Source organism: Alligator mississippiensis, chromosome 3, assembly GCF_030867095.1.
Source record: "Alligator mississippiensis isolate rAllMis1 chromosome 3, rAllMis1, whole genome shotgun sequence".
NCBI classification, from domain to species: domain Eukaryota; kingdom Metazoa; phylum Chordata; order Crocodylia; family Alligatoridae; genus Alligator; species Alligator mississippiensis.
In genome coordinates this window covers 131,670,627-131,696,113 of record NC_081826.1, presented here as the reverse complement: position 1 = coordinate 131,696,113, position 25,487 = coordinate 131,670,627, and the positions used below count along the sequence as shown (strand labels likewise).

General features: G+C 40.0%; 1 protein-coding gene across 2 annotated transcripts in view; it reads left to right on the top strand.

Annotated features, from left to right (window-relative positions):
• Positions 1-3,174: 3,174 nt before the first annotated feature.
• PHACTR1 (phosphatase and actin regulator 1) overlaps positions 3,175-25,487 on the top strand; it is a 476,216-nt gene continuing 453,903 nt past the window's right edge. Inside the window, exons 1-3 of one of the 2 annotated variants that reach the window (XM_019494850.2) lie at positions 3,175-3,274; positions 4,496-4,619; positions 18,530-18,676. In XM_019494850.2, the coding sequence (XP_019350395.1) occupies positions 4,559-4,619; positions 18,530-18,676 (208 nt within the window). In that variant the 5' untranslated portion in view covers positions 3,175-3,274; positions 4,496-4,558. The remainder of the gene's footprint in view (positions 3,275-4,495; positions 4,620-18,529; positions 18,677-25,487) is intronic. The other variant, XM_019494855.2, reaches the window with a different exon arrangement.

Sequence of the window (25,487 nt, the reverse complement as noted above, 5' to 3'; positions counted from 1 at the left end):
ACTTTTTTCAGTCACACATTACATTCTCTCTCCCACTTTCTTTTAGGTTAATATTAGTGTTTGTCAGCAGCAGAATTTTTTCAGCCTCTGAGTCATTACAGTCACCGTTATGTTCTCAAGAGAGAGTTCAGAGTAGAGAAAAAACTGTTGCCTGCTAGAAAACCATAAGGCTACTCTTTCTTTGTAAATGCCAAGTGTTCAATTATTTTCATTTTGGTTTTTTTTCCAGGGGGCAGGGGGCTGGGAAATCAAACATGAAACAGTAGATTTTTTAAGATTAATAATAGTGCATTCAGGTGTGCTGGTTGAACTGCATGGAGAAGTTTGTATAATGGCTTCCTCCACTATTTCTGGGTTCTCTCATTCTGTCACTGAAATGCTCTCTGAAATCAGCCTACCACCTTTCAACATAAGTTATGAGTCTACTCTTTATAAGCACTACACCAACGTATAACTAGGCAGCTGAGGATTCCCCCAGAGTGAATAATCTAGATTCAGGATAGACAGGTACTATTACCTTCTTCATTGCTACCCACTTGGAAATCAAACAATTCTTTTTCTAAGTGTCAGAACTTGCTGCATTGCAATTTAAAGTTAGCTTCTAAGAGGAACTAAGCTATCAGGAGGGAGTTAGGTGCTCACATACTGGTCAGCATGAACAGTGATGAGGATCTGAGTGACCATACTTCTTTTGTCAATCAATGGGTGCATCTACACGTGCCCTTATGGTGCCATTGTTACTGCCCCATCATTTAGTACTTTAGGATGGGGCAATAACAGCCATTACTGTGCTGTGTCAGTGGCATACAGTTATTTTTAGCTGCTATGTCACCGTAGCAACACGCTATAGCGAGGAAGTGTGTCACTATGGTGACATAGCTGTGGCATCACGGTTTGTGCCCGCTGACACTACATCACCGTAGCAGGTTGTTACGGTGATGTAGCATCTCATGTAGGCGCACCCAGTGTGGATTATTACAATGCAGCTAGTGATAATGGTAACAAGGAGGGATAAAGGGTGATATAAAGAGCCACAAAATATCCTTCTTTAGAAGGAATAGAAATAATGTTTCCCCAAGATTTAGAATCATACTGCATATGTGAAATATAGAAATTTCCATACTGGTTCCAAACAACAATCTACATAGTTGAAGCACTTGTCTCTAGCACTGATTAGTAACAAATACTAATCAGAGAAAAATGCGAGAAACCATGGAGTAGAAATGCACAGAACAGCCTGCTCATCAGGAACATTAGTTTTTAACTCCCATCTGTAAAAATTAGCTTATGCCTTGTAGCCACACCCTGTAGAATGAGGGTTTATGCCCTATCTAGAAAGTTATGCTTTTTGATATAATTGAAATTTCTTTTTAGCCAAGTAAATGCCAAATCCATTTCTGACTTCCAAGGTCTAAGTATTGGTATTATCTTGTAGTGAGCTTCAGAGCTTAATTATACCTGCTGTCTCCAACATGTTATCTGTGAATATGGAGAGAGTTGACTTGACTCTCCAAAAAAGCAGGAAGGGAGAAGGATGAACATGTTATCTTTTTCTCTCTCCAAAATCAGAAGTAACAAAAGGTTCCCAAGACTTCCCTGCATTGGTTAAGTTTCCCACTCATGTTCTGGGATCATTATAGCCCCAAACTTTGATTATCTTGAGGGATATTAAACTTTGTAACCTGAAATTCTGCAAAAAAAAAAAAAAAAAAAAGAAGAAGGTGGTGTACAACATGTCTGTCAAATACACAAGTCTGTTTAAAAAAAATAGAAGAAACATGATGTTACTGGAAAGACCTAAGTAGAGAAATATTCTGTTTCCATTGTACATAGATCTGGATATTAAACTTAAGAGGACCATGAAACAGTGCTGCTAGATTTGTTGTTTTTATTGGAGCTTTGACCTGACAGTTTTGTTGCAGTGGATTGCTAAATGGAGGAAAATTCAGAAACTGCATCAGACAACCACTCAGTATTTCATTCTAGAAAATAACAAGCAATTATAATTACTCACCATGTTTTCTGGCTCAGAATAAAAGTGGCATTGCACAAAACCACACTGAACATTCGTCGTGATTAGAAAATGCTCCACACCTTGAAGAGCAGTGGAGACATAAGAATAATTTTAAATGCAAATTAAATTGAGGGGGTAGCACAGAGAACAGATAAAAGACAGTAAAACAAAGCCTTTCAATTTCCTCCAATTAGCAGGCTAATGTAATATAAAAAGCAGTTCTACTCAGATCTGTGCTAAGAGGTTGCATTTCATCATAATATAAAACAGCAGATCCATCACCTTTCTCTACTCAGTACTCTTGATTTTGAGGTTGAAGTGAAAATTAGAAGCTGTTCATTCTGGCTCACAGACTTGGTTGCATTGCTTATTTCACCCCTGTAGAATGGAAAGAGGTCAGTGATATTGGTAAGTACCTATCTCTTATATAAGCTTTTATTTTTTTAAAGATTCTTTTATGCAGTGCCTTTGCTCTTAACAAATGTACATCTGCTGAAAAAGCTGTATCATATATTTTGTACAATGTTGTATCCTTTTTAGAAACATTATGGCTCCTAGAGAGTGTTAGATTTTAGGACATGTTCAGCAGTGAATCAATTACAAAATGTACAAAAAGCTCCGGGATAATCTGTGTATGCTGTGGCATCACTGGAGTGAATTTTGCATTGCCTTTCTATACTGTATTAAAAACAACCTTGCCCAGCAAACAGCATCAGGTAGGCACAGGAGCAATCACTGAACCATCTCATGACATTATTATTGGTATTATGTGCACAGGGAAATACATACTAGTCTCATTGGTCTTCTGGTGACTAGTTCAAGTTAGTGAAAGTAAATTATTATATAAAACAAAATGCTTCTGTTAATCATTACAACCCACTTGAGGTTTTATGAGCTTATGAAAGGGAGAGTGAGCAAGTTTGAATGAAAAATAAACTAATAAAGGAACTTGAGGTAGATATTTTTTTTCTTTGGAAAGTTTTATCGTGTTAAAACCAATGGCTTAATCCTTCAGTGTGGAGGGTGAGGGGGAGTAGAGGAGATGATGATAGTGTCACCTTCTGTTGCTAAGTAACAACATCTCCTGGCCATTTTTATCAGATAAAGGAAGTCCAGTTGACGTTATGCATTATTCATCAGAGTTCCAATCAAACAATCAAAATTGTTTGCTTACACTGGGGACATTTAGTAAGATCAAAGAAGCCCTCCCTGAAACTACTGGAGCTTTTACCACTGGCAGGCAGCTCTTGATATTTTGCAGTAAGTATAATTTGTTATTCAGAGTGCTACGATGAAGGAATAGAGTAAGGAATTAAAAAAGTTCTGTTATTCATATAGGCTTGTACATTTAAATGATTTCCTGTGAATTGAGCCAAGCAAAGAGATGTTTTACTTTGGAACTCTGATTTTACTGCTTCTGCCTCCTTAACTGGTGGTATTGTTTGAAATGTGATTCATTCTTTCACACACATCAAAAAGAAATGTTCTGAAAGTGGAAGGACTACGGAGATTTATTTTTGTAACATAGCAAGCTTATTACTGATATTTATAGTTGTGTGTACATCTCTACATGCATGCTGTAACAGAGGGGGAAATGCCACTATCTGTGTTATCTGGAAATTCTGGACAGTAAATGTACAATAGAGTTATGTGAAGTAGAAGAAAATACAGAAAGGAACAGGAAAGTTGGCAAAGGTTCATGATAATTAACCTGTCAATATGTATCGTACAAGCAACTCTATGTCATGGTTACTCAGTCTACATGATGTGTGGATTCAAGAGAATGCTGTTACGAAAAGCTTGATGAAGAATTGGTGGTAAGAATATTCAGTGCTGTGTTAATGATATGCCTTATCAAATATTTTAAAAGCTGACGGTGTGATGTCCTGCTACTTCTTCCATTCTTAATATAGAGGCAATAGAATGTAAAAAAAAAGAGTATTTTTCTTCACATGGAATAGTATACTTGCTGAGTGAAATCTATTACTTCCTCATTTGAAGAAATATTTCAGTATTCTAACATAAATGCTATAACCAGCATTTTATTTACATTAGTTCCTTCCTAATGGCCCCAGCTAGGTCAGAACCAGTGTTGTTCTAGGCACTATACAGGTACATATTATAAGAAAGACCCTTTCCCAAAGTTTTTACAACTTGAGCTTAAGATAAGATATAGCAAGTGGGTGAAATGAGTCCATTATGCAAATGATGAAGGCTGTGGATGGGATCACAGCCATGGTGGCAGGAATCTTGTGTATGCTTTGGTTCCATTTACTTTGTGTCTTTCAAGTGGGAAAATGGGTAGGAAAAATCCTATAATTTGAAATAAATAGCTGGCATTTAAAAATTTTAAGAATGACCGTTTGAAAATGTTTTGCCCCAAATCCACTATGATAAGCCAAAGTAAATAGTACATACAATTTTTTTTCACTCAAACAAATTGATGTTCAAATTGATCTGTTTGTCCCTTTTTCCTTGCAGGAATTTGACTGATTACATCACTTTGAGAGAAAAGAAGTATTGGCAACAAAACACTTCTCCAAGATGGACTACTTTCTGGATGTTGAGTCTGCTCATAGACTGTTTTACAGTCAAGGAGCTCAAGGTAATAATGGTTAAGATAGGAAATCAGAAAAAAAAAATACAAAATACCCACAGAACCAAATTCTGGTTCCTTTTGAAGGTGAGCTGTGGAAGTCAAGGTGGAAGGGTGAGAAAGCCCTTTCTCCAGAACAGCCACACAAGAGGAAAAAATTTAGGTGCTTTGCTGTTTCTGAGCATAAAGTAGAGTTACCGAGCTTGAGCAGTGGCAGCAAAGCAGACCTTAGGCTATCCAAAGACGCACTGCTTGGCACAACAGGTATTATAGAAGTGGGTACAACAGGACTGAAGTGAGTCTGTACGGGAGGTTTATCAAGTGCTACTGCTGAGTGTGGTTTCCTCAGCTTTCCTGGAATCATAAATGATATGACTCTTCACTCACTGATTATGCATGAGAGGTACCTACCTCTCCCCTTTTTCAGCTCTCCACTGGCTATCAGAGCCAGAATTTAGAGCACTGTGTTATATCTAGTGCTCTCACTAGTACAACTTTTAGAGCAAAGCTCTGAATCACTTCACTGTACAACTTCCTATTAGCATAAGACCAGTAGGTTGTAAGCCTCTCCGGCCTACACCTGTTTTATTTTTCTTTATCTCTTAAGTGCCAGAAACACTCAAGCATTGTTATAGAAATAACCCCAATAATAATAAATATTATACTGCCATTTTCAAAACAGGCATCCTTTTTTGATTCCAAAGAAAGAGAAACTGAAATTAAGAAATCTGCACCTTAATTTTGCCAGTTTCTAACCACTGGGTGCTAACTTTTGAAACTCTAACCTTCTTTTAATATCAGATTTTTAATGTAACTTCCTAAGGTTTAAAAAAAAATAAAAGTAAATTGAAAAAAAACCCCAGAAATTCCATCACAGAGAAATATTCTGATTGCCACTTGGATGATCAGTGGGGATTTGACCTTTCGATCTATTACACAGGCCTCTACCACTTGAGCTAATGGAGTACCTGCATATGAACCAGCCGCTAAAGGGGGTTGAGATGCAAGCTTTGCCCAGGAGTTCCACTAAATAAACTGATGTTTTGTAATCCTGAGTTCAATCCTAGATTCTTTCAGAAATGTGTTATAGTAGCAATAAACCATGTGCCCCATTTTATGTCAATTTATCTTTTACTCTTCCCCTCCCATCATACCATCATATTTTCTTTTCTGTTCTTGCCCTTATACTCCTTCCTGCTTCTACTTTACCTCTGCTTTTCACCATACTCCTCTCCTGCTCCTGTCCTCGCTACCTGCCATTCATGTGCTCATTAGACTTCATCCCCATGGTTCATGTGCCTCACTCCCTTCACTTCACCTCTTCTTATTTGTTAGGCTGCTTTCTTCTCTTTCTCAGTGAGTACCAGTAAAGAGGTCACTGAGAAGACAAGAGACACAGTTTATCTGCTCTCAGTTCTGGAGCCTACCAGCCTTTGGTCATAGGAGGGACAGTTGAAGGGAAAAATGGATGAATAGCCTTGACTGGCAATAGGAACTGTGAAATGATGGAGTATGCCCAGTGCAGACAGAATCTTCAGAGAATTTAGTGGCTTGCCTTTACCAAACCTATACTGAGCATGAGCCCACTGAGATTTTTTATTTGAAACTTTCTCAAAATATTCGGGCCAAATCAAACAGTCCACATGAACATTTTAGCTCAACAATTAAAGTCTGACACTTACAAGCAGCTGAGCACAGGGTCTTTGAGCAGAATATGTTAGACAGTGTTAACAATAGGCATCATAAGCATCTCTACCTAGAATAGTTGTGTGGAAGAACTTGATGTTAAAACTTTGTTTCAGATGGTACTATTGGGTTACATGTGAGAGTTAAAATCGACATTATACTGAGGTCAAGTCAAGAAAAATTAACAAATTCTATTAAATTTACTGATAGCACTGAATTAAATTACATGTCTGGTTTATTATTTGCCTTAATTATTACAGTTGTGACATTATTGTATGCCATGTTTACAGAGTCTGTCAAATCCAGAAGTGTAACAACACAGCTGGGAACCTCCAGCAGCTGTACACATGAGGTCAACAATGACTTCCAGCTGCCTTCATGTTGCTGGCATGATTCTAATATTTTTCTGCCACTTCCCTAAGTGACTGCCTGAGCTACACAACTAGTAGAATCTGGGCTTGTGAACCGTATAGTCTTCCTACAAGATCAGAAGGCTTCTTTTTATTACTTTGATCATCTAAATCAATCAAAAGTGCACTTTCTGACGTTTTCACACTCATGATCAGTTGAAATACATTCCAAACTATAGCTATAAAATTCAAGATGAGGGGAGGGAACCAGACAAGCCTCACTCCATATTCTTAGATGTACCCCAAATTTGTGAGGCTGATGGAGCGGCAAAGAAGCCCATTGTACCTCACTGATATACATACCAGTTCTGTTTTACCCCCAGGCTTGACATAATTTAGAGCAGCATAGAATTTGCTTTGACTTATGCCAATTGGCTGAGGCCCCCAAACGCGAGCCAAAAGTTGCCTTGTATACTCAGACTGGCTCTCTTCTTTGTCCATATGCTGGGAGCTGGAAGAGGGTCATGCAATTCCATCTAATTTGTGACTGGTTTGCAAAATGGTAGGAGTAAAGAAGGGGATGTAACCACCTGCATCCAATACCTTGAACTTTGAACCCATTTGAAATCTGAACATGGGTCTGGATTTTGAGTTTGCAAATGGCCACTGTCTTTACAATATGGTGCACTACATCCATTAAACAACTCTTGAACTTGGATATATTTTAAATATAGTTTTAAGTCCAATTGTTACAGATTCTGATTCATTCTGATCATCTCTGAAAATGTATAAAGAGCACCAAATTCCAAGATGCAAAGAGCTGGATTCAGGGACCTAAGTGGGACCTAAGCAAAAGTTAGATGCCTAGGTGTGACCGCATGTGCTGCACACTGAAAAATGTGGTGGCAGCTGCTGCTTCCTTTTATAAGGCTTTGGGGTTAAGAGAAGGTCATACATCATAAAACAATCTAATGGGTGGAGAACTTTTCCAAGATGTGGGAACCCCAGGTTCAGGTCCATCCTTGGTCTGAGGGAATTCAAACTCAGTGCCCACTTGCAAGAATAATACTCTAACCACCAGACTATCACATATCCAATATTTTTTTCAATGACTGTTTCATGTAAAATACATAGGCAATCCTGGGAGTAGGGATGGAAATGCAGGTCTCCTTTCTATTGGGTGAGAGCTCAACATACCAGGCAGTTCTTCCTCTTGTGCTATTTTTCTGTCTAATGAATCTTGAATTCTTTTCTGCTCACTGGCATGGCTACAAAGAGAGGGTTAGAGACTGCCCTCAGTCAGCCTAGTCTATAGTTTAGCCATTAAAGCACACTCCTGGACAGTGGAAGGTGTGACTTTGTATCCTGAGACAGAAGGTAGAATTAAACCTGCATCTCTCTTTTCTTGGGTAAATGCTGTAATCTCTAGGAACAGAAAAGAGCAACTCCTGCCCAGTTCTTGGAAAGGAAGGCTCCTAATTTCAGGGGAAGGCTGAGGGCTCTGAATTTTGAAGAAACAGAGGCATCTTCCTGCAGCCATGAATGAAGTCCCTGAGAGAGTCAGCTTTGATTCACCCTTATTCTTAGTATATCCCTATTGGCTAGCCCTAGACATCTGCATTATGTTTCCATTTTGGATTCTACTCTGAGGTGCCTAACTCTTCCCTCCACTGCATATCAAGCATAATTCAGGGGTTTGGATGCCAGTCTGCAGACCAGGCTCCTAAACATTAGGTATTACAATGCTTAACTTTCAGGTCCCTAAGTCCTTCACTGGAGCTGATCCCAAATCCTTTCTAATTTTATAGTGTGCTTTTTTTTATTCTTCTAATTTCATCTCCTCTGACACCAGCAGGTGGCATAGTGCATAAGATTAATTAACTTGATTAATATAGTACTTTCAGGATGTTAATATATGTTAAAAGTGTTTCCAAAGTGGTTGCCACTCCATTTGGCAGGATGCAGTGTGCATATTTAAATAATGATGCACATAACTCCCTCGAATCTCACTTTAATCTATGCTTCTGTATTATAAATAGATCCATTTTATATTAGCTATGCCCTAGCTTCTGTTTTGGGAAGAGGGAAATCAAATGGGTCTTCAATCTGTTTAGTTATTATCAAGAGTCATACATAAATGGAGATGAACAAGATTATCATGTGAGGACAAACAGAGAACTTTGAATAAAAGATTACAGAACAACATAAAGGATTCTAGCACAGAAGATTCTAGGAAGCTCTTTTTTCTAAATCGGTTTTCCAGGTTTGCTTAATGAGATACAGTACTTCCAGTTTCAGTGTTTATTTCCTAAATCCACCCTTCCCCATTTGCCTCCACTTCATCTCCACAATTTTTTAATCTGAAATTTGTTTCACTTTGCTCATTTATTTCACTGTATACAGTGCTAATCAAGTTCTAGAGACTTGCTTCTGTTCGCTGCTGCCATTTCCTCTCTGCTTTTCTCTCTCAGGTTATATTCACTGTTTTACCAAAACTCGCTTTTGCAGCTTTACCAAACCTCAATCAAGAATTATTCGGTTGCTGATTCCTTCTTTTTTTAAAGCATGCCCACCAAAATGTTGAATCGATCAATAAATCCTTCATCATGATTATATTATTGTTTACACTTTTTTATCTTCATTAACTTTATCAGGTTGGTGTTTCTCAGTAGGCAATGAATACCAAATGCTTATTCCTGATGTGTTCTATTTCCTCACCTTTAAATCCAAGAAATGAGCGATCTAACTTAATCATTACTTGGTCCTTTTTTACACTTTTCCCCTTCCATTTTGTCATCTCTTGTACAGTCTTCATTATTTAGGGCTTAGAGTCTTAAAAAAAAGTCTATTATATTTGGCAGCTTGCGTCCATACAGTTTTCAGAAGTACTGCTCAATAAATATATGCACTATTCTCACAAATGGAATAAAACTTGTTTATGATGAACAGCAGAGTTTACACTTCAACCCTCTTCTCCATTCATTTATTCTAATCCCTACTTACCTATGCTAAGGGTTAAAAAAGCTCAGCACCTCATGCATCCAATTAAGAGTATCTGGGCTTGTTTGCATGTGCATTTCATAGACATTCATTTCATAGACATTCGCGCTGGAAGGGAATCATCGAGTCCAGCCCCCTGCCCAGGGGCAGGAAGTCAGCAGGGATCACAGGATCCCAGCAAGATAAACATCCAAAAGTGTCTTAAAGGCATTCAAAGTGGATGCTTGAACCACCTCCAGCGGCAGTCTATTCCAAACCTTGGGGGCTTGGACAGTAAAGAAATTCTTCCTTATGTCTAGCCTGAAACGGTCGTGGAGGAGTTTGTGACCATTCAATCTTGTCATCCCTTGGGGTGCTCTGGTGATCAGATGTTCCCCCAGATCGAGGTGAACACCCCTAATAAACTTATAGGTGGCCACCAGATCACCCCTGAGCCTGCGCTTTTCCAGGCTGAAGAGTCCCATGGCTCTCAACCTCTCATCATAAGGTCTGTTTTCCTGATCTCTGTCCATGCACATGGCTCTCCTCTGCACTCTCCCAAGCTTCTCCACATCCTTTTTGAATTGTGGAGCCCAAAACTGGACACATTACTCCAGCTGCAGCCTCACCAAGCCTGAGTACAATGGGAGAATGACATCCCGGGATTTACTTGAGAAACATCTATGGATGCAAGCCAGCATTTTGGTCGCTTTACTACATCACATTGAAGGCTCGTGTTCATCTTGTGGTTAATCATGACCCTCAAGTCCCTTTCATTTCTAGTGCTAATCAGCGTAGCACTGCTGAGCCTATAAGCATGATGCAGGTTTTTCCTCCCAAGGTGGAGAACCTTGCATTTTTCAGTGTTAAACACCATCAGGTTCTCGTCCACCCATTTCATGAGCCTGTCAAGATCTGCCTGGATCATCCTTCTGTCCTCAGGTGTGGATGCTTTACCCCAGAGTTTGGTGTCGTCGGCGAACTTGGCCAGCTTGCTTCTGACACCAATGTCTACATCATTGATGAAGATGTTAAAAAGTAAAGGACCTAGGACAGAGCTTTGAGGGATCCCATTGATCACAGTACACCACAACGATTGACTTCCATCAACCACCACCCTCTGGGTCTGACCACGGAGCCAATTCCCCAGCCAGTGGATCGTGGTGAGGTCGAGGCCACAGTTACCCAGTTTTGCCAAGAGGTGATCATGGGATACCAGATCGAAGGCTTTTTTAAAGTCAAGATATATGACATCAATCTCTTCCCGCTTGTCCAAGTGATAGGTCACCTGGTTGCAAAAGGAGATGAGATTGGTCAAGCAAGACCTACCTGCAACAAACCTGTGCTGCCTATCCCTCAGGATATTGCTGTCAGCTAGCCTGTATAGTATGCCCCCTTTGGTAATCTTTTCCAAGACTTTCCCCAGGATAGAGGTCAGGCTGATGGGTCTGTAGTTTGCCAGATCCACTTTCCTCCCTTTTTTGAAGATAGGCACCACATTGGCCTTCTTCCAATCGTCGGACACTTCACCAGAGTGCCAGGAGTTCTCAAAGATTTGTGCCAGGGGCTGAGCTATGATGTCTGTCAGCTCTTTGAGTACCCTTGGGTGTAAACCGTCAGTGAACTGCGCAGTAACTTCTTTCACAGTACATTACTGTGCATTAAGCAGTTCTTAAGCTACTGTCTATACATGCAGCCATTAAAGTACTGTAACGCTGTGCGTGGACTGACTTGAGACTAAAGTTAGTAGTCCCAGTAAGGCATCTACACGTGCATTACTGTGCAGTAACTAATCAGGCATGAATTTGTTTCCTGCATAATGCAGGTATCAAATTTATGCCCGAGTCAACATAAGTCACCATAGTTACTGTGCAGTAACTCAAATTACTGTACAGTAAATGTGCATGTGTAGATGTACCCGCTAAACAAAAAGGCCAAGTTTTAAAAAGCTACTCTATGCTCAATATCTCTGATTGACAGGTGCCAGTTATAAATAGAAGCCATTTTTGAGCATTTTGACTACACCCATTGTATCTGTTGCGTGATTCCCACATTCCTTAAGAATTTCTGCATAATTCGCTGTCTCTCCAGAGTGATGACCCCTCTTCCTTTATTTCCTATGATTAAAGTAACCCACCCTTTATCTGCTACTCTCTTATTATCCAGAGTTCCTTTTTCCTTTGGCATAATCACTTCTCTAAGGGCCAGATTTTCATATGACAGAGGAACAAACATGCTCTCAACAGCTGTGTGCAAAGATGCTAGTAGGACAGCCCCTGTGCATGCCTTTTCCTTGAATTATGAGCACAGCTATAACAATTGTGTACACTACAGTGGACACACTTTTACATACAGGTCATATGCAGAGTTCAGGCCTCTATTTTGAAAATATACATTTTCATATTTTGCTTCAAAACATTGCACAATGTTTTAATATACTGGTGAAGCTTTCAGAAGTCTCATTCTTGGGGCATAAAGCAAGGCAGAAATCCATATGCATGCTTTTCTCTCCAGGTGTTTATTCAGGAATCGCCAATACGTAAACCATTGCTCACAAATGACAAATTATGCCCCTTTCCAATCCTCACATATGTGCTTTTGCTCTTTGTTCCTCTGTTAGCCTCACCTGATTTTACAGTCCTACTACTTCACATGCTATTCTCTGTGATCTGAATTTTAAAAGAAATTAAAGTGAAAAGGCAATAAATCAATCAGCCTGATTCCACTCTTCAGTCGCTGCCCAACTGAATCTATCCCTTGAATGTATTCATATAAGAATAATCAAAATGTACTTTATTTGCATAGCATAGATCCAACCTCATGTTCTAGGCACCTCAAAATGTTGCTGAACTTCTTTCTAGAAGTCCTTTGATTTACCCCAAATTTCTGGGGATGCTGCATATTACCCGTTTGAACTCCTTATATAGGATGGTGAGGTGATTGAAAGAGGAGAGAAAGCCAGTAAAATATAATCTATTAATTACCCCCTGTTCTTTCCTAATAAAAATAAGAAGCAGCAAAAAAAGAGTCTAACTCAGCACTAGCATTATCACATTAAAATAAATTTGATACATGTTCTCCAGAGAATAATTTGCTCAATATTTGCACCGAGTAGTGAGTTTTCTCAAAAAATTCTTTAAGACTTTATAAGACAAAACATTTTTCTATGGCCATTTCCATATTTTTGGAGTTTCTTTCAATAATATGTTAGGAATACATCCCTGTCACTTAAATACAGTTAAAACTATATGTCTCAAGTTAATATGTTAGTATATTTGTACTTTCAAAAAAGATTATAATAAAAAGAAAAAAGAAAAAACCCAAAACAAAAACCCAAGCAAAGCCTTTTTGGTAGAAGATGCATTGGTATGTGAGTTATAATTCCTCAGATGATTTCATCAAGCCAAAATTCAAAGTGGCAATATTTAAAAATAGATAATGTAATTTTAGCTGAACAAAAAATGGATAACTGATTTCATGAATATTCAAAGTTATTTGAATTTTGGGGGGCTTATATAGATTTTTTACATGTTTTTCATTAATTTTTAAAAAGATTTTTCTAAAATTTGTTGAAGTGAGTATTGAAATATTTGATCAAAAACTTAGTATGGAGTAAACAAAATAAATAATATTTCTAATAAAAAAATCTAAAATAAAAATAAAATGTACTGTGTATATTATAAAAAATGACAAATTACAATGTCAGCAACATTTTTTTAAAAAATTATAGTTATTTTAACACATTGTTTAATGGATTCAAATAGTTTTTGAGAGAAAAAAACAACCAGTTCCACCTCTAATTTAACATACTGAATGTAATCTTTCAAGTGCCTGTGAATGTGCAGTATTGTTTTTTATATGCTCCTCCCTACATCTTTATATGTAAAGTGGTTTGAGATTGTGGATGAAGGCTTCTATGTAATTTAATAAGTACACATATCCTGAACATAGAGACACACTTACTCAGACAAATGCAATTCTTTTTAAAAAAAAAAAATTTCCTATGGGCATTGCTTTTTCCTATTAGTAAGGGTGGTGTGAGCACTAAGGTACATGGCTGACAGCCCAGAGGTCACAAGTTTGAGACCATAACAGAAGTGCTCATGGCGTAGCCTGTGAGATTACAATGAATCTGTGAATTTTGCTATATACCTTGTCAAAAGGAAACAAAAAAATGAAGGAATGAATATTATTGTTATTTCCTTAGAAAAGACATGTATTTTGTGAAAACACTAAGGATGTGTCTACATGTTCATTAATGCGCTTTTGCTACTGCACATTAAATTTAGTATCTCTAATATGAAGTACTAACTAACTGCGCATTAGGCTGCCCTAATACACAGTAGCGAAAGTGCATATTTTTTTTAATGATGCATAATGTACAGTACCTTAATTTTACTGTGCATTAGTGTATTAGTACAGTTTTTACTGTGACACACTATTGCACAGTAAAATAGGCTACCGTGCATTAAATCTCATTGTGTTGTTGCACCCTGCGTGTTGCGGCGGCCTGTTAAAATGAGTGCATGGAGTTTAGACTTGGGGACAAATACAGCCCTGCCATAAAGAGGCACTTATAATAGAATATGTGCCTCTTTATGGCAAAGCTGTATATTTATGTCCAAACAAAGCTAGCCACTGATGTATGAATCTTCCAAAACCCCCACAAAAATCTCTATTCAGGAGACCTGTAGGGATGCATAGGGATGTCACTCCTTTATCCAAAGTCTGAACTTTTCCTACTGTTTTCTGATTTTCTTGACAAGCCATCTTTTTAAAATTGTCTTTGAATGCATGAACTTTTGGGAAATTTTGGAAGTTCATGTATCAGTTGGTTAGCTTTGTTTGGACACACTGATCACATTGGTCCTTTAATCTATAAGTAGTTCTATCAGTTTCAGTGGGTAATGGAGTAAGTGCAGGTACATTTATGAAATAAGTAAATATTCAATATTATTATGGGTAGCAGAAGGAAGTCCAATATATTTTTGTAATCCATTGACTGAATGAGAGCATGTCTTAAGCTTGTAGAGCAAAATTTCTTAACTGAAAATTTGTTCTCTATGAGTTGTCTCTAGTAATGACTTAAAACTGATTGTTTCCATGAAAATTCCTGTCAGGAAACTGAATTGCAAAAATGTAATCAAAGAAGCTGCAAACATGGTGGAAGCAAATCATTTAAATATTTGAATGATATTTTAGGGAACATTTTTGCAGTATTCACGCAGCAGAAGTCAAAATGAACACATGCCAGAGCCCGCTATTTAGACCAACAAGATAAAAATTGAATTCCAAACAACTCAGTAGAAAATAAACTATTCTTTGTTTACAATAAACACAAACTCAAATTTGGACATGAGTTTCTACTTCCCTCCAACTCTCAGTATGTTAGCTGAAGCAAACATTCATTTTCAGTTCCATAAGGATGGCACCATCAGGCAGTCAGTTAACAAAAAGCTAGATTCTACAACATGTTGAGTGTCCTCCATTTCCCCTGAAATCAAGGTTTCAGGCTCAGATCCCTGCAACGTCTAACCTGAGACTTTCTTTAATATTTTGTTTCCTGAGAGATAGCTCTAAGCCCTATTAAATACAATTTCTAAATGGTCTGTAAGAGTGGATTTACATGTTATACTTAGACCATAATAAATCTGTGGAATGATAAGGGGTGTTAAATAGAAATGGAACACTAGTAATTTAAGGAAAGAATCTTGGCTACAGGACTGCAAAAAAATGCCTAAAATTTCTCTCAGTCAGACTCTCCATCTTCCCATGGAATATATTTGGTGATGCATAAAGGCTCTAAGTTCAGGGTCTGATTGTGTTACATGCTATCCAAACACATGGCATGAGGTATCATAGTATTTAGAATCTAACTAAACAAGACAAGATGTGTGCTTCACTCTAGGTCCCCTAAGAAGTACAGACTTCTCAAGGTGGACATCCCGTCAGAAGAGCAATCTGCTGGTTGGGCATTCTGTGAGCAGAGCTCATTCCTTTGACAGTCTACCAGAGCCTTTTTAAATTTCTTAGCGTCTGCTCTGTTCCCTAAGCTGTTAGGGAAGGAGTGGGTGGAGGTGGACATACTTATGGGAATCCTCTATGAGTTTTAAGTGAGGGGATGGGTATCCAGAGCACTGGATAAACACCTATGATTATAATAATTCAGTAATTTAGAAATGTGAATGAAAATATATTCTACACACACAACAACAATGAAAAAGCCTGTGGCAACACAACATGATTAGGGTTGTACAGTCAAGCATTTAAAAGTTAAGCAATGCCAGAACTAAAGTTGCATGCACCATTCATTTGTTGCCTTTTACACATGCATCATAATACAGTCTAACTACATGACCATCTACTGTCTTTCTACAGGAACACTGCCTCATTCAGTTCTCAGGATGAATGGTGCTCATTTAACAAGTGCTATTCGATATTTTGTTTTTCCCTTGTTCAGCACATGGCCTCGGGCCTTGTATACTGAACATTGTTTAAACACAGGTCTGAAGAAAAAATGATTAATTTCCTCATGGGATTGTCTGTGACACTTCACTATAGCATATAAGTGCTTCACAAACATTAATGAATGTATTTGCAGAACAGCCCCACTGAATAAAAGGGTATTATTATGTCCATTTTACTGATGGGGAACTGAGACAGAGATATAAAAATACCAAATATCCCTTCATTTTGAATTTCTCAAACTGTGACAGAAATATAGGATCTTATTTTTGCAAGATTTTTTCAGCACATAGCATCTTATAAGATGAAAGCACAGCTACTATTAACTTTGCTTGCAAATGTGAATGCTTAGGATTTCTACAAATCAGAACTCGCCTACTGAGGTCAGGTACCACAGTTAGAGACCACTGTGAAAAATATGATTTAAACAACAGGAATAGAATTACATTGGACTTCTGTAGCAGAAGCAGGGGTAGACTCTGATTCTCCAGGCATTGTTCAACTGTCTTGAATCATAAGTCCATTTCTTCTCTTCATGTAACATGGACATACTTTTCAATTTTTGCTACATCTGAAGCAGGGGATCTACAGACAAAAGCCTCCTTCCTACACAACCCTGACCTGTCCTATACATTGAATGAAGTAGGGATCCTATAGTAAAAGAATATATGATCATATAATTAAAGACCAATTTACAATGCATGAATATGCACAAGGGGGTCCTGCATTGTCCACTACTAATGGGACAGTGATTCAGTAGACATTCAGCAGGGATAATAGTGCTACTTAATCACCAGCATTGCAAACTGTGTCAGCATGGTTTTCTTCTGAGGGCTCTGGTTCAAGTACTACCCAAGATTGCTCCTATTTAGCAAGCGATATTTGATGAGATCACAGCCTGATCTAATACATTTGTAAGCATTAAAGAAAGCTCTGACCTCAGCAGATTCATAACTTCACTTGGCATGAAATATAACCGACAAGAATGATTTGGGTTTGCACGAGTGAATAACGGAACCGTCCTAAAATAACGTACCCCTGCTGAAGTTGTTAGGGCTGCATACAGGTACTTCAACCCTGACACCTAATGTGGTTGACAACGAGAAAACCAACAAATCAGAAAAACTGAACAATTTGTTGCCTATAAGTGGATCAACAAATTTATCTGAAAAGAGAAATGAAATCAGTTGAACTTGAATAACTGGTATGCATTTTATAATAATAGTGTGCATACTTTCTTTAACTTTGTGGCATTCCCTTAACTTTATAATAATCACGTGTATACCTTCTTTAAATTTGTGGTATCCCCTTAACTTTATAATCATCACATGTATATCTTCTTTAACTCTGTGGCATCCTCTTAACATTATAATAATCACGTGTATACCTTCTTTAACTTTATGGCATTCCCTTAACTTTTGTGTCTCTCACTGTCTCTTCCAAGAATTATGCTAGAACATAATATGTACTATGTGAAATCAGGGTTTAGCATTGCTTGCATTACACCAGCAAAGAGATCCCATCCCACCTGAGGTTGGAGACTCAACATGCACTGGGCAGTGGACACTAGACAAGAGCCAAGCAGTGCCATGAGGAGTTTACTATTTCAGTAGTCAAGCCAAAGGGGAGAAGGGCGGAGGTATTATTCTCTTTTCATGCCTTAAGAGTCGAATCACAGATCTCGATTTAAGGTCACCCGGGGTACCTACAGTAAAGGTGACAATAACACCCACATGTCCTTGTCCTCAATTTGTGGTGTAACTGCCAGTCCCTTTTTCTTCTCTAAAATACACTTAGGGGCATTTGTTTTTTATAGAGACAGGCCAACAATGTTGAGGACCAGACTTCGGCACCTCAATCCCAGGCCTAACTTGCCTAAGGCAGCCCAGGTCCCTAAGTCGGGCTGGGGCTCGTTCTGCCCGACTCAGCCCCGTGCCCCCGACGGGGTGTTTCCAGCGGGGCTGAGGCAGTCCTGTCTCGGTGCAGCAACCTTTCCCCAGCAGCCTGGAGGCCGGTGCGGGCTCCGAGGTGCCCGCAGGTGCGAGCGGGGCCGGGGAGCGGCGGCGCTGAGCGGGGCAGCCGGCCCGCGGGTGCCCCTGGGCTTCCCGCCCTGGGCTCGGGGTGCGGGTGGCGGGGCCGGGCGGGGCGAGGGCGCTGGGCAGGTGACCTTGGCCGGGCGCGGGCGGGACCCGGTCCCTCGCGCCGGGCCGGCCGCGGCTGCAGGGGGGCGCGGGGCAGCGCTGCTCCGGTCCAGAGATCCTGATCGGGTTTTCTCTCCGTCTCCTCCTCTCCCTCTCCCTCCCTCCCTCTGTTTCTTTCTCCCTTTCCCTCTCTTTCCCCTTCCTCTGCTTCCCCCCCCCCTCCTCTGCGCCTCTTCCTCTCCCCTCCTCCTCCTCCTCTCTCCCACCCCTCTCCTCTGCCTCCTTTCTCCCTCCTCAGCTCGCCGGGCGACCCTGCTCACTGTCCCCACATTAATGGCGGCATCTTCCGAGGAGGAGATAGACCGGAGACCCATCAGGAGAGTCAGGTCCAAGAGTGACACCCCGTACCTAGCCGAGGCCAGGATCTCCTTCAACCTCGAGGCAGGTAAGAGCCCCCCCAGGGCTCCAGCCCTCTCCTCCGCCCAGGCTCCGGCCGCCGCTGCGGCTCTGGCTCCACGCACTCTGCCTCTTTGTGTCTGCTGGTGCGGGGTGCTGCTGCTGCTGCTGGAGGCGGGGGGCCAAGCCCTGCCTGGGGCTCCCAGCCCGGCTGCCCCCTCCTCCTCCCCTGCCAGGAGGGACTGGTGCCAGGCAAAAGGCAGTGGGTTGACGGGGGTGGGCGGGAGGGAAGCATTAGCCCTTGTGGTGGAGGATGGCAGCCTTTGGTTTCGAGGGGGAGCGGAAAGCAGTGGTGTCATTTCAAGAGGGGGCAGGAGACAACCCCCAGGAAGAAGTTCCTTCTGGTCTCTCCAGTAACGCCGTGAATCCCCAGCTCTCCCCCAAGACGGCTGCCTCCATCCTCTGCATGGATTTCCAGTGGTCCCTCTTCCCGCCCAGCCTCACACACTCCCACCAAACTCTTCATTCTGGTTTCCCTCCCTCCAGTTCCTCCTTTTTTCTAACTCTTCCATTTCCTTCCATGAGCCCTATACTACAGCCAGTGCTGTGCCCTGCCCCCCTCAAATCCTGTGTTCTCCCCACCCAGTACCCCAAATTATTCCCTGCCAAAAACTCCCATGTTTATCTTTCTTCTCGCCCCCACATCTCTTACTTTTATTTGCCTGCCTTTTCCGATAAATGCCTCCCTATATTCCCATGCTTCCACCATGCTCCTGTCTACTATCCAGTTCCTTTCTCTCAAGCCCCACCTCCCTTTTTCCTCTCCATAACACCTTTCCCTACTTCTTCCAAGTTTCCCATCTTGCCTTCCTGGGAGGGGGAGGGGGGACAACAAACCCTCATTATTCCTTTCATTCTCTCAAACTTTTATTCCCCCTTCTTTCCCTCTCCAGTAATCCTGTCTACCTTTCAAAACTTCATTCCACGCCCCCGCCCCGCATTTCCCACTTTTCATTATATCTTCTCCCTTCTGTCCCTAGTATCCATCTCTCATGGCCCTTCACTCTCCTCTCCTGTTCTCTTGACTTCCTGCTTTTCACCTGACTTGTCTTATGCCTCATTCTAACTTCTCTGGACACATTGCCTATGTTCATTGTCTCCAGCCTTTCCTGCTTTTTCCCCAGTTACATTTATCCCTAGAGTGGCCTGTGGTCTGAATCTTACATCTATATCATCCCCTCTTTCCCACAATCACTCTTACTTTCCTTCTCACCATATCACTTCCTGTGCCTCCCAGTGTTAGAGTGGTACAACAAATAGGCCTGCCTCTCCCAGAACCTCATCCAACTCCTATGGCTCTCCATCTGAGTCCCCAGTCTGGAATAAACTCCTACCAGAAGTGGTGCAAGCACCTACTCTGGGCACCTTTAAGACACACTTGCATGCCTATCTTGTTGGGATTATTTTATCCCAGCAGACTTCCTGCCCTTTGGGCAGGGGGCTGGACCCAGTGATCTTGCAAGTCCCTTCCAGTCCTAATGTCCATGAAATCTATCAATTCACCTCTCTGCTTCCAAAAACCAACCCCCAACTTTACCATAGGTTTCCCATCTGCCCTCCTGCATGTCTTGCACACAACCCTCCAGCTTCTTTTCTTCACCTTTCTGCCTCACAGCCATCAGGGTCTCCCCTACATTTTGACAGTCCTGTCCCAGATCCCCTTTCACATTATGCCTCTCCTCAAGGCCCTTACCCACCTGGCCTGCTCCCTTCCTCACTTCCCAGGGCCTGCTTCTAGGGCCACCACTGGCCCCAGAAGAATGGGAAAGAGGAGAAAGCTGCCCTTAGCAGATAACTTGGTTTCTTCTCTACCAGGCCAGCCAACAGAGATGGCTTTAGACAGGAGTCTCAGCTGCAGCCTCCTGCCTGCCCCAGCAGTGAATAAAATGACCCAACTGGAAGGATCCTGCAATGCAGTTCCCTTCCCCAGCTGAGCCCCTCAACTCACTGTCTCATTGCCAGCCCAAAAAAAGGAAGTGAGCATGCCCCAGAACTCCTGCTCACCATGCTGCAGTCTCCCCTCCTTTCCTTTCAGCAGACTGAAAATTGGATGTGACAAAGATATGTTTTCTCCTCAAGACTGAAAGTTGGTGGGGGAAGGAGATATATCCCCCTTATCCTCACTAGAATTATACCAGTGGTAACAGGTAATATTAGCTGATTCTATTTATCACTGACTGGTTGGTTGATTATGTTGTACTACGGATATTCTTTTCTGGTCATGACTATTTTAAAAAAATAATCCAATCAAGCTTTACACAGAATGGGCATGAGTTGCAATGGGATGCCTGGTGGTATAGATGGCAAAAAGAACTGAAAGTGAAAACAGAGAGGGGGAAGGGGAGGGACACAAGTCGGTGTAAATAAAACAGAGGCTATGTATGGTTACATGGTTGCTGAAAGAAAATGCATGTTGGCTTGCATTGTCACAGGTAACGTTATGTCATGGAGTTATAAATAGATTACCAGTTCAGAGGAAGGTATGTTCAGGTCGCCTACGGCCTCACATCTTTACACACTGAGCCAGACTTGTAGTCTTTACTACAGCAGATCCCAGAGGATTTACTGCTCTCTACATTTCTCCTCCCTGTGATCCATGAAAAAAAATGATAAATGCATTTAGCCTCTTCCTCTTTTTCCCTTTTTAATATATGTGTTGTAAAGCTTCCCTTCTAACCCAATCAGGAATGGGCTGCCTGTAAAGGGAATAATTAAAAAAAACAGTGCTGGTTTGTCAAGAAATATAAACAAAAAAGAGTGTGAGTGGATGGTTTTCATTAATCCATCTGGCACTGGATAGTTTGAGTTTTGAAAAAAAAATGAAATTGCTTAGCAACCAGTATTAACTTAGTGAGCCAGTGCCAGTGAAATGTGCTAGTGCATTTTTGGGCATTTGGTTTTTCCTTTCTATTTTCTGAGGAAATACAAACTGGGGCCCATGCATTTGGGGACTGGTATTACTGATAAATGTCGTTTGTTTGGGGGTTTTTTTGGGGGGGGGGGGTGGTTATTATTATTATTATTATTATTTTTGTAATTGGATAATGCTGGGTTTAGGGTTTGGCTGGAAAATGTTCATTATTTATTTGTGCAAAAGGTATTTCAAAGGTTATCTACTGATTTTTAGGCTGGAAAATGAACCTTCTGTGTAGCTCCTTATAAATTACTTAAACTGCTCCATTTTTTTAAAAGAAGCTTTGGGAGAGTAGCTATCTATTGCTGTGTTGCTGACATTTTAACTTTCATGGAACAGTTACAAGTACAGCATTAAAGCAAAACCAGAAATGCTTAACTTATACTGGCACCTTAAAGTTTGCACCTTTTGCTTATGGCAGCTAAAATGTATATGCTTGGGAATCCAGTGCTACTCACTGCAGATAGCTTACTTGATGTTGGGTGGAAGTATTTCATGTGGAAATAGATCCCAAATTCTTTGTTTCTCCTCTCTGTTCACAGCTATGTACAGTTTCTTTATTGCCACACTCTCAAGTACTACTTTTCTGTTATTCAAAGTTAAACAACTACTGCCCTGAATTTGTACCATTGAGTCTAGGGTCAGAGAATGTTCCAAAGCAAGGTTGAGCATGGGGCGCTGTTCAGCTTCAGGTGGTGCTGAATCAAGTGTCTGTATGCCAGTGAGAAAACCGGGCCTTTTGCAATAATTTGCTGTTTAGAGTAATGGTGGGTTTATATTGTATTTTTGTATTCTTTAAGTCCATGTGTGCGTGCAAGTGTGTAGGTAGAATGTGTCTATGTATGGGAGGTGGAAGTAAGAAAGGAATGTCATTTCCTTTACTCAGTGATGCAGTCAGGACTAAAGTAATGTTTGGGGAACAGGAAATATTCCCTTCCTTACACACCTACAACTTGCCTCCCATTTAATGCATTTTGTGTCTGCAACTCCTGCTGTTCAGCCACTGCTTACAATGCTGTTTTTCCTGCCAACTGCTACAAGCCTGGATGCATTCCTCTTTGATCCAGTCATTGTCTTGTTCCAGGATACTGGCTGGGATAGGTTGTGGCATGCTGCTGAGTTTTTGTTTGTTTGTTTGTTTGTTCTGATTTGATTTAGTTGAACTTTAAATCCATTTTCATTAAAGGATCCATATGCTGATGTTGGCAATGTTACATTTCTATACTTTTAAATTAATTTTAACCACTGGTTAGAAACTAACAGTTTTATTTATCTACTTCAGCTGTAAGTTATAATTATACTGTTACTGCTGTTATCTGTATTGTTGGACTGTTGAGAGATTTCACACACAGAGTCAAGTACAAAATATGGGTATTGTAAAGATTTGTTCTGATTTTGGAAAAAAATGTATAAACAATTAACTAAGGCAACCTTTATCTACTCTTTCATTCAAATTACATTCATAGTTTATTTTTAACTTGGATTTCTTGAATAAGTTTTCAATAAAATGTTTATAAGGATTATTTCCAAATAATGATCAATTATAGTATTATAATTGTTATGTAGTATGAATTACCCAATGCTGTTCAATTAAAAGACTCCAGTATATATTTTATGGAGGCCTTCCTGAATTGAATAAAAAAACTAAACTGTCTTCCAAATTAAAGGAGTTAGTTTCCTGACAGATATATACCTGCAAATCCTATTAGTCTGAGTTTTCAAGAGGATAATATTTTCCCAGAAGACTTAAATCTCCTCTTCTGCGAAAATGAATATAGCTGCAGACCATCCTAAAATTATAGACAGGTTTAAAATTATCTTTTGCATATCTAATATAGTATCAGACCATGTGCAAAGAAATGCTAAATTTGAAAACTATTGCACTGAAAGAATGTTTTGGATGTACAGCATAAGCGTGCTCTCTTTTGATGTACATTTTTTTGAAAAAAGGATTAATACCCTAAATTTTTAGGGAGAGTAGTTATTTTGAATGCATCTCTTCCTGGATGCTCAATTCTAAAGGGGAATAAGTTCTCAGTACTGACTCTTATAAAAGCAGGCCTGTTTAAGGACTCCATTTGGGCATCTGGAAATCAAGGTGTGTCAAATCACTAGGCACTTCTGAAAATTGAGGCCTCCATCTGTTAGGACTGTTCAGTCGCATAAAATATCTCTCCCCTTGTGTGCAATGACATCCCTGCAAGGCACATGTGTTCACCTTACACTCTCCCCTGTTCAGGTGTAGGCTTTTCACAGAGGACTAGAACCTAAAAATGGCAACAAATTATTGGAGTGTTTGGAAAATGGAGACCTTCCAGGCTGGAAAAATTATCATGTTATTATTAATAAAGTGTACAAATAATTTAGTAATTCATGTTTGATGGTCTGAATTTTAGATTATTCCCCTTTACCCCTGAAAGAAAATGTACATGTAGTACTGCAGATAAATGGGAAATCTTATTTGCAATCACAGTTAATTTGTTGAAATAATGGGCTATTGGGTTTAGATTATTCAGGCTCTGTATTGATATTCCTTACAATATCCAAGTAGACCTGTTTGCCTACTATTGACCTACACCAGTCTAATTTATAAGATACTAGATAAAGGTCAATAGTGTCATGCCTGGTGCTTCCCCGTATGGAGTCAATATTTCAGCTACAGAAAAAGAACTATGGTAAACTTTGTGTTACTGTTATCTTTAAAGTTATTTCTAGGAAAATTGACACATGTTGAGCTGAGGAAAAAGCCAGTGTTGTGCCATGCTGCTGTGGATTCTCCCTGAGGTAGCTTAAGGAGGTCACCTAGTGTCCTTCTCCACTTGAGTTTAATTGTTTGTGTACTTACCATTTCATCTGGAAGTGAAGTTTTGATGGAGGAACAGCACCCTACTTTGGAGAAGGTGATAGGGCAGCATGCTTAATTAGATGTGTGAAAGGTTGCTAAAGATGGAATGTTTCCTTCAAAGAGCCATAATTTGCCTCCATTGTGAAACACAGAAGATTTAGGGAACATATCATAGGAAACATATATTTGATCATCCGTGGCTGATCAAACATACATTACTGCTCAGATCTTAAGTGTATCCAAGTTACTTATTAATCTCACCTTAGTAGCCAGATCCTCAACTTGTATAAATCCATGCAGAGATGACGGCTTCAGTGAAGGTTCACAATTTACACCAGGTAAAGGATCTGAATAGGAATATGGAAATATAGAGGTTTTTCTCTCCTTCCATGATAAAAGACCAATTTATCTCCCTGTATGTGGCCACATGCCCTGGAATGTGATCTTTGGAGAAAAAAAATGAGAGAGAGAGCATGAGCACACAATTTACATTTAGAAATGCAATAAGGAAGGAAAGACTGAGTGGCATAATTAATAATGTCGCAAAAAGATACATCAAATACATCCATAATATTACCACATGCAGGGAAAAGTAGGCCTGGTCTCTGGACAGATAGGTGGAGTCAGCAACATCTGCTCTTCTTGAAACAATGACTAGTAACTTGCACAGAAAACAGCATTACAAGTTAATGTTGCTGTAAGCAGCATTAATTCACAGTATGCAAGGATGTATGGAGGGGGAAAGAACATGATGAAAACTGCTGAATGGCTAAAAGGAACATGAGTGAGCCAGAAAAAACTTAGAACAAGCTGTTTTTTGGATGAAGGAATGGGAATGAGACATGAAATAGAACAACAGTGACTGCCTAACAGTCTTATATGTAGTATATTCCCTGTTCTCGCCCAGTTGATGTCAAGGGATCTTTTGTTTTCACATGTACTAGTATCTTCCACGGCATATTCAGGCTACCTCCTTTTTTTTTTTGATAGCTTGTATTATACCAGTTATTATAAATTATTCATACAATTTTATTAATCCAA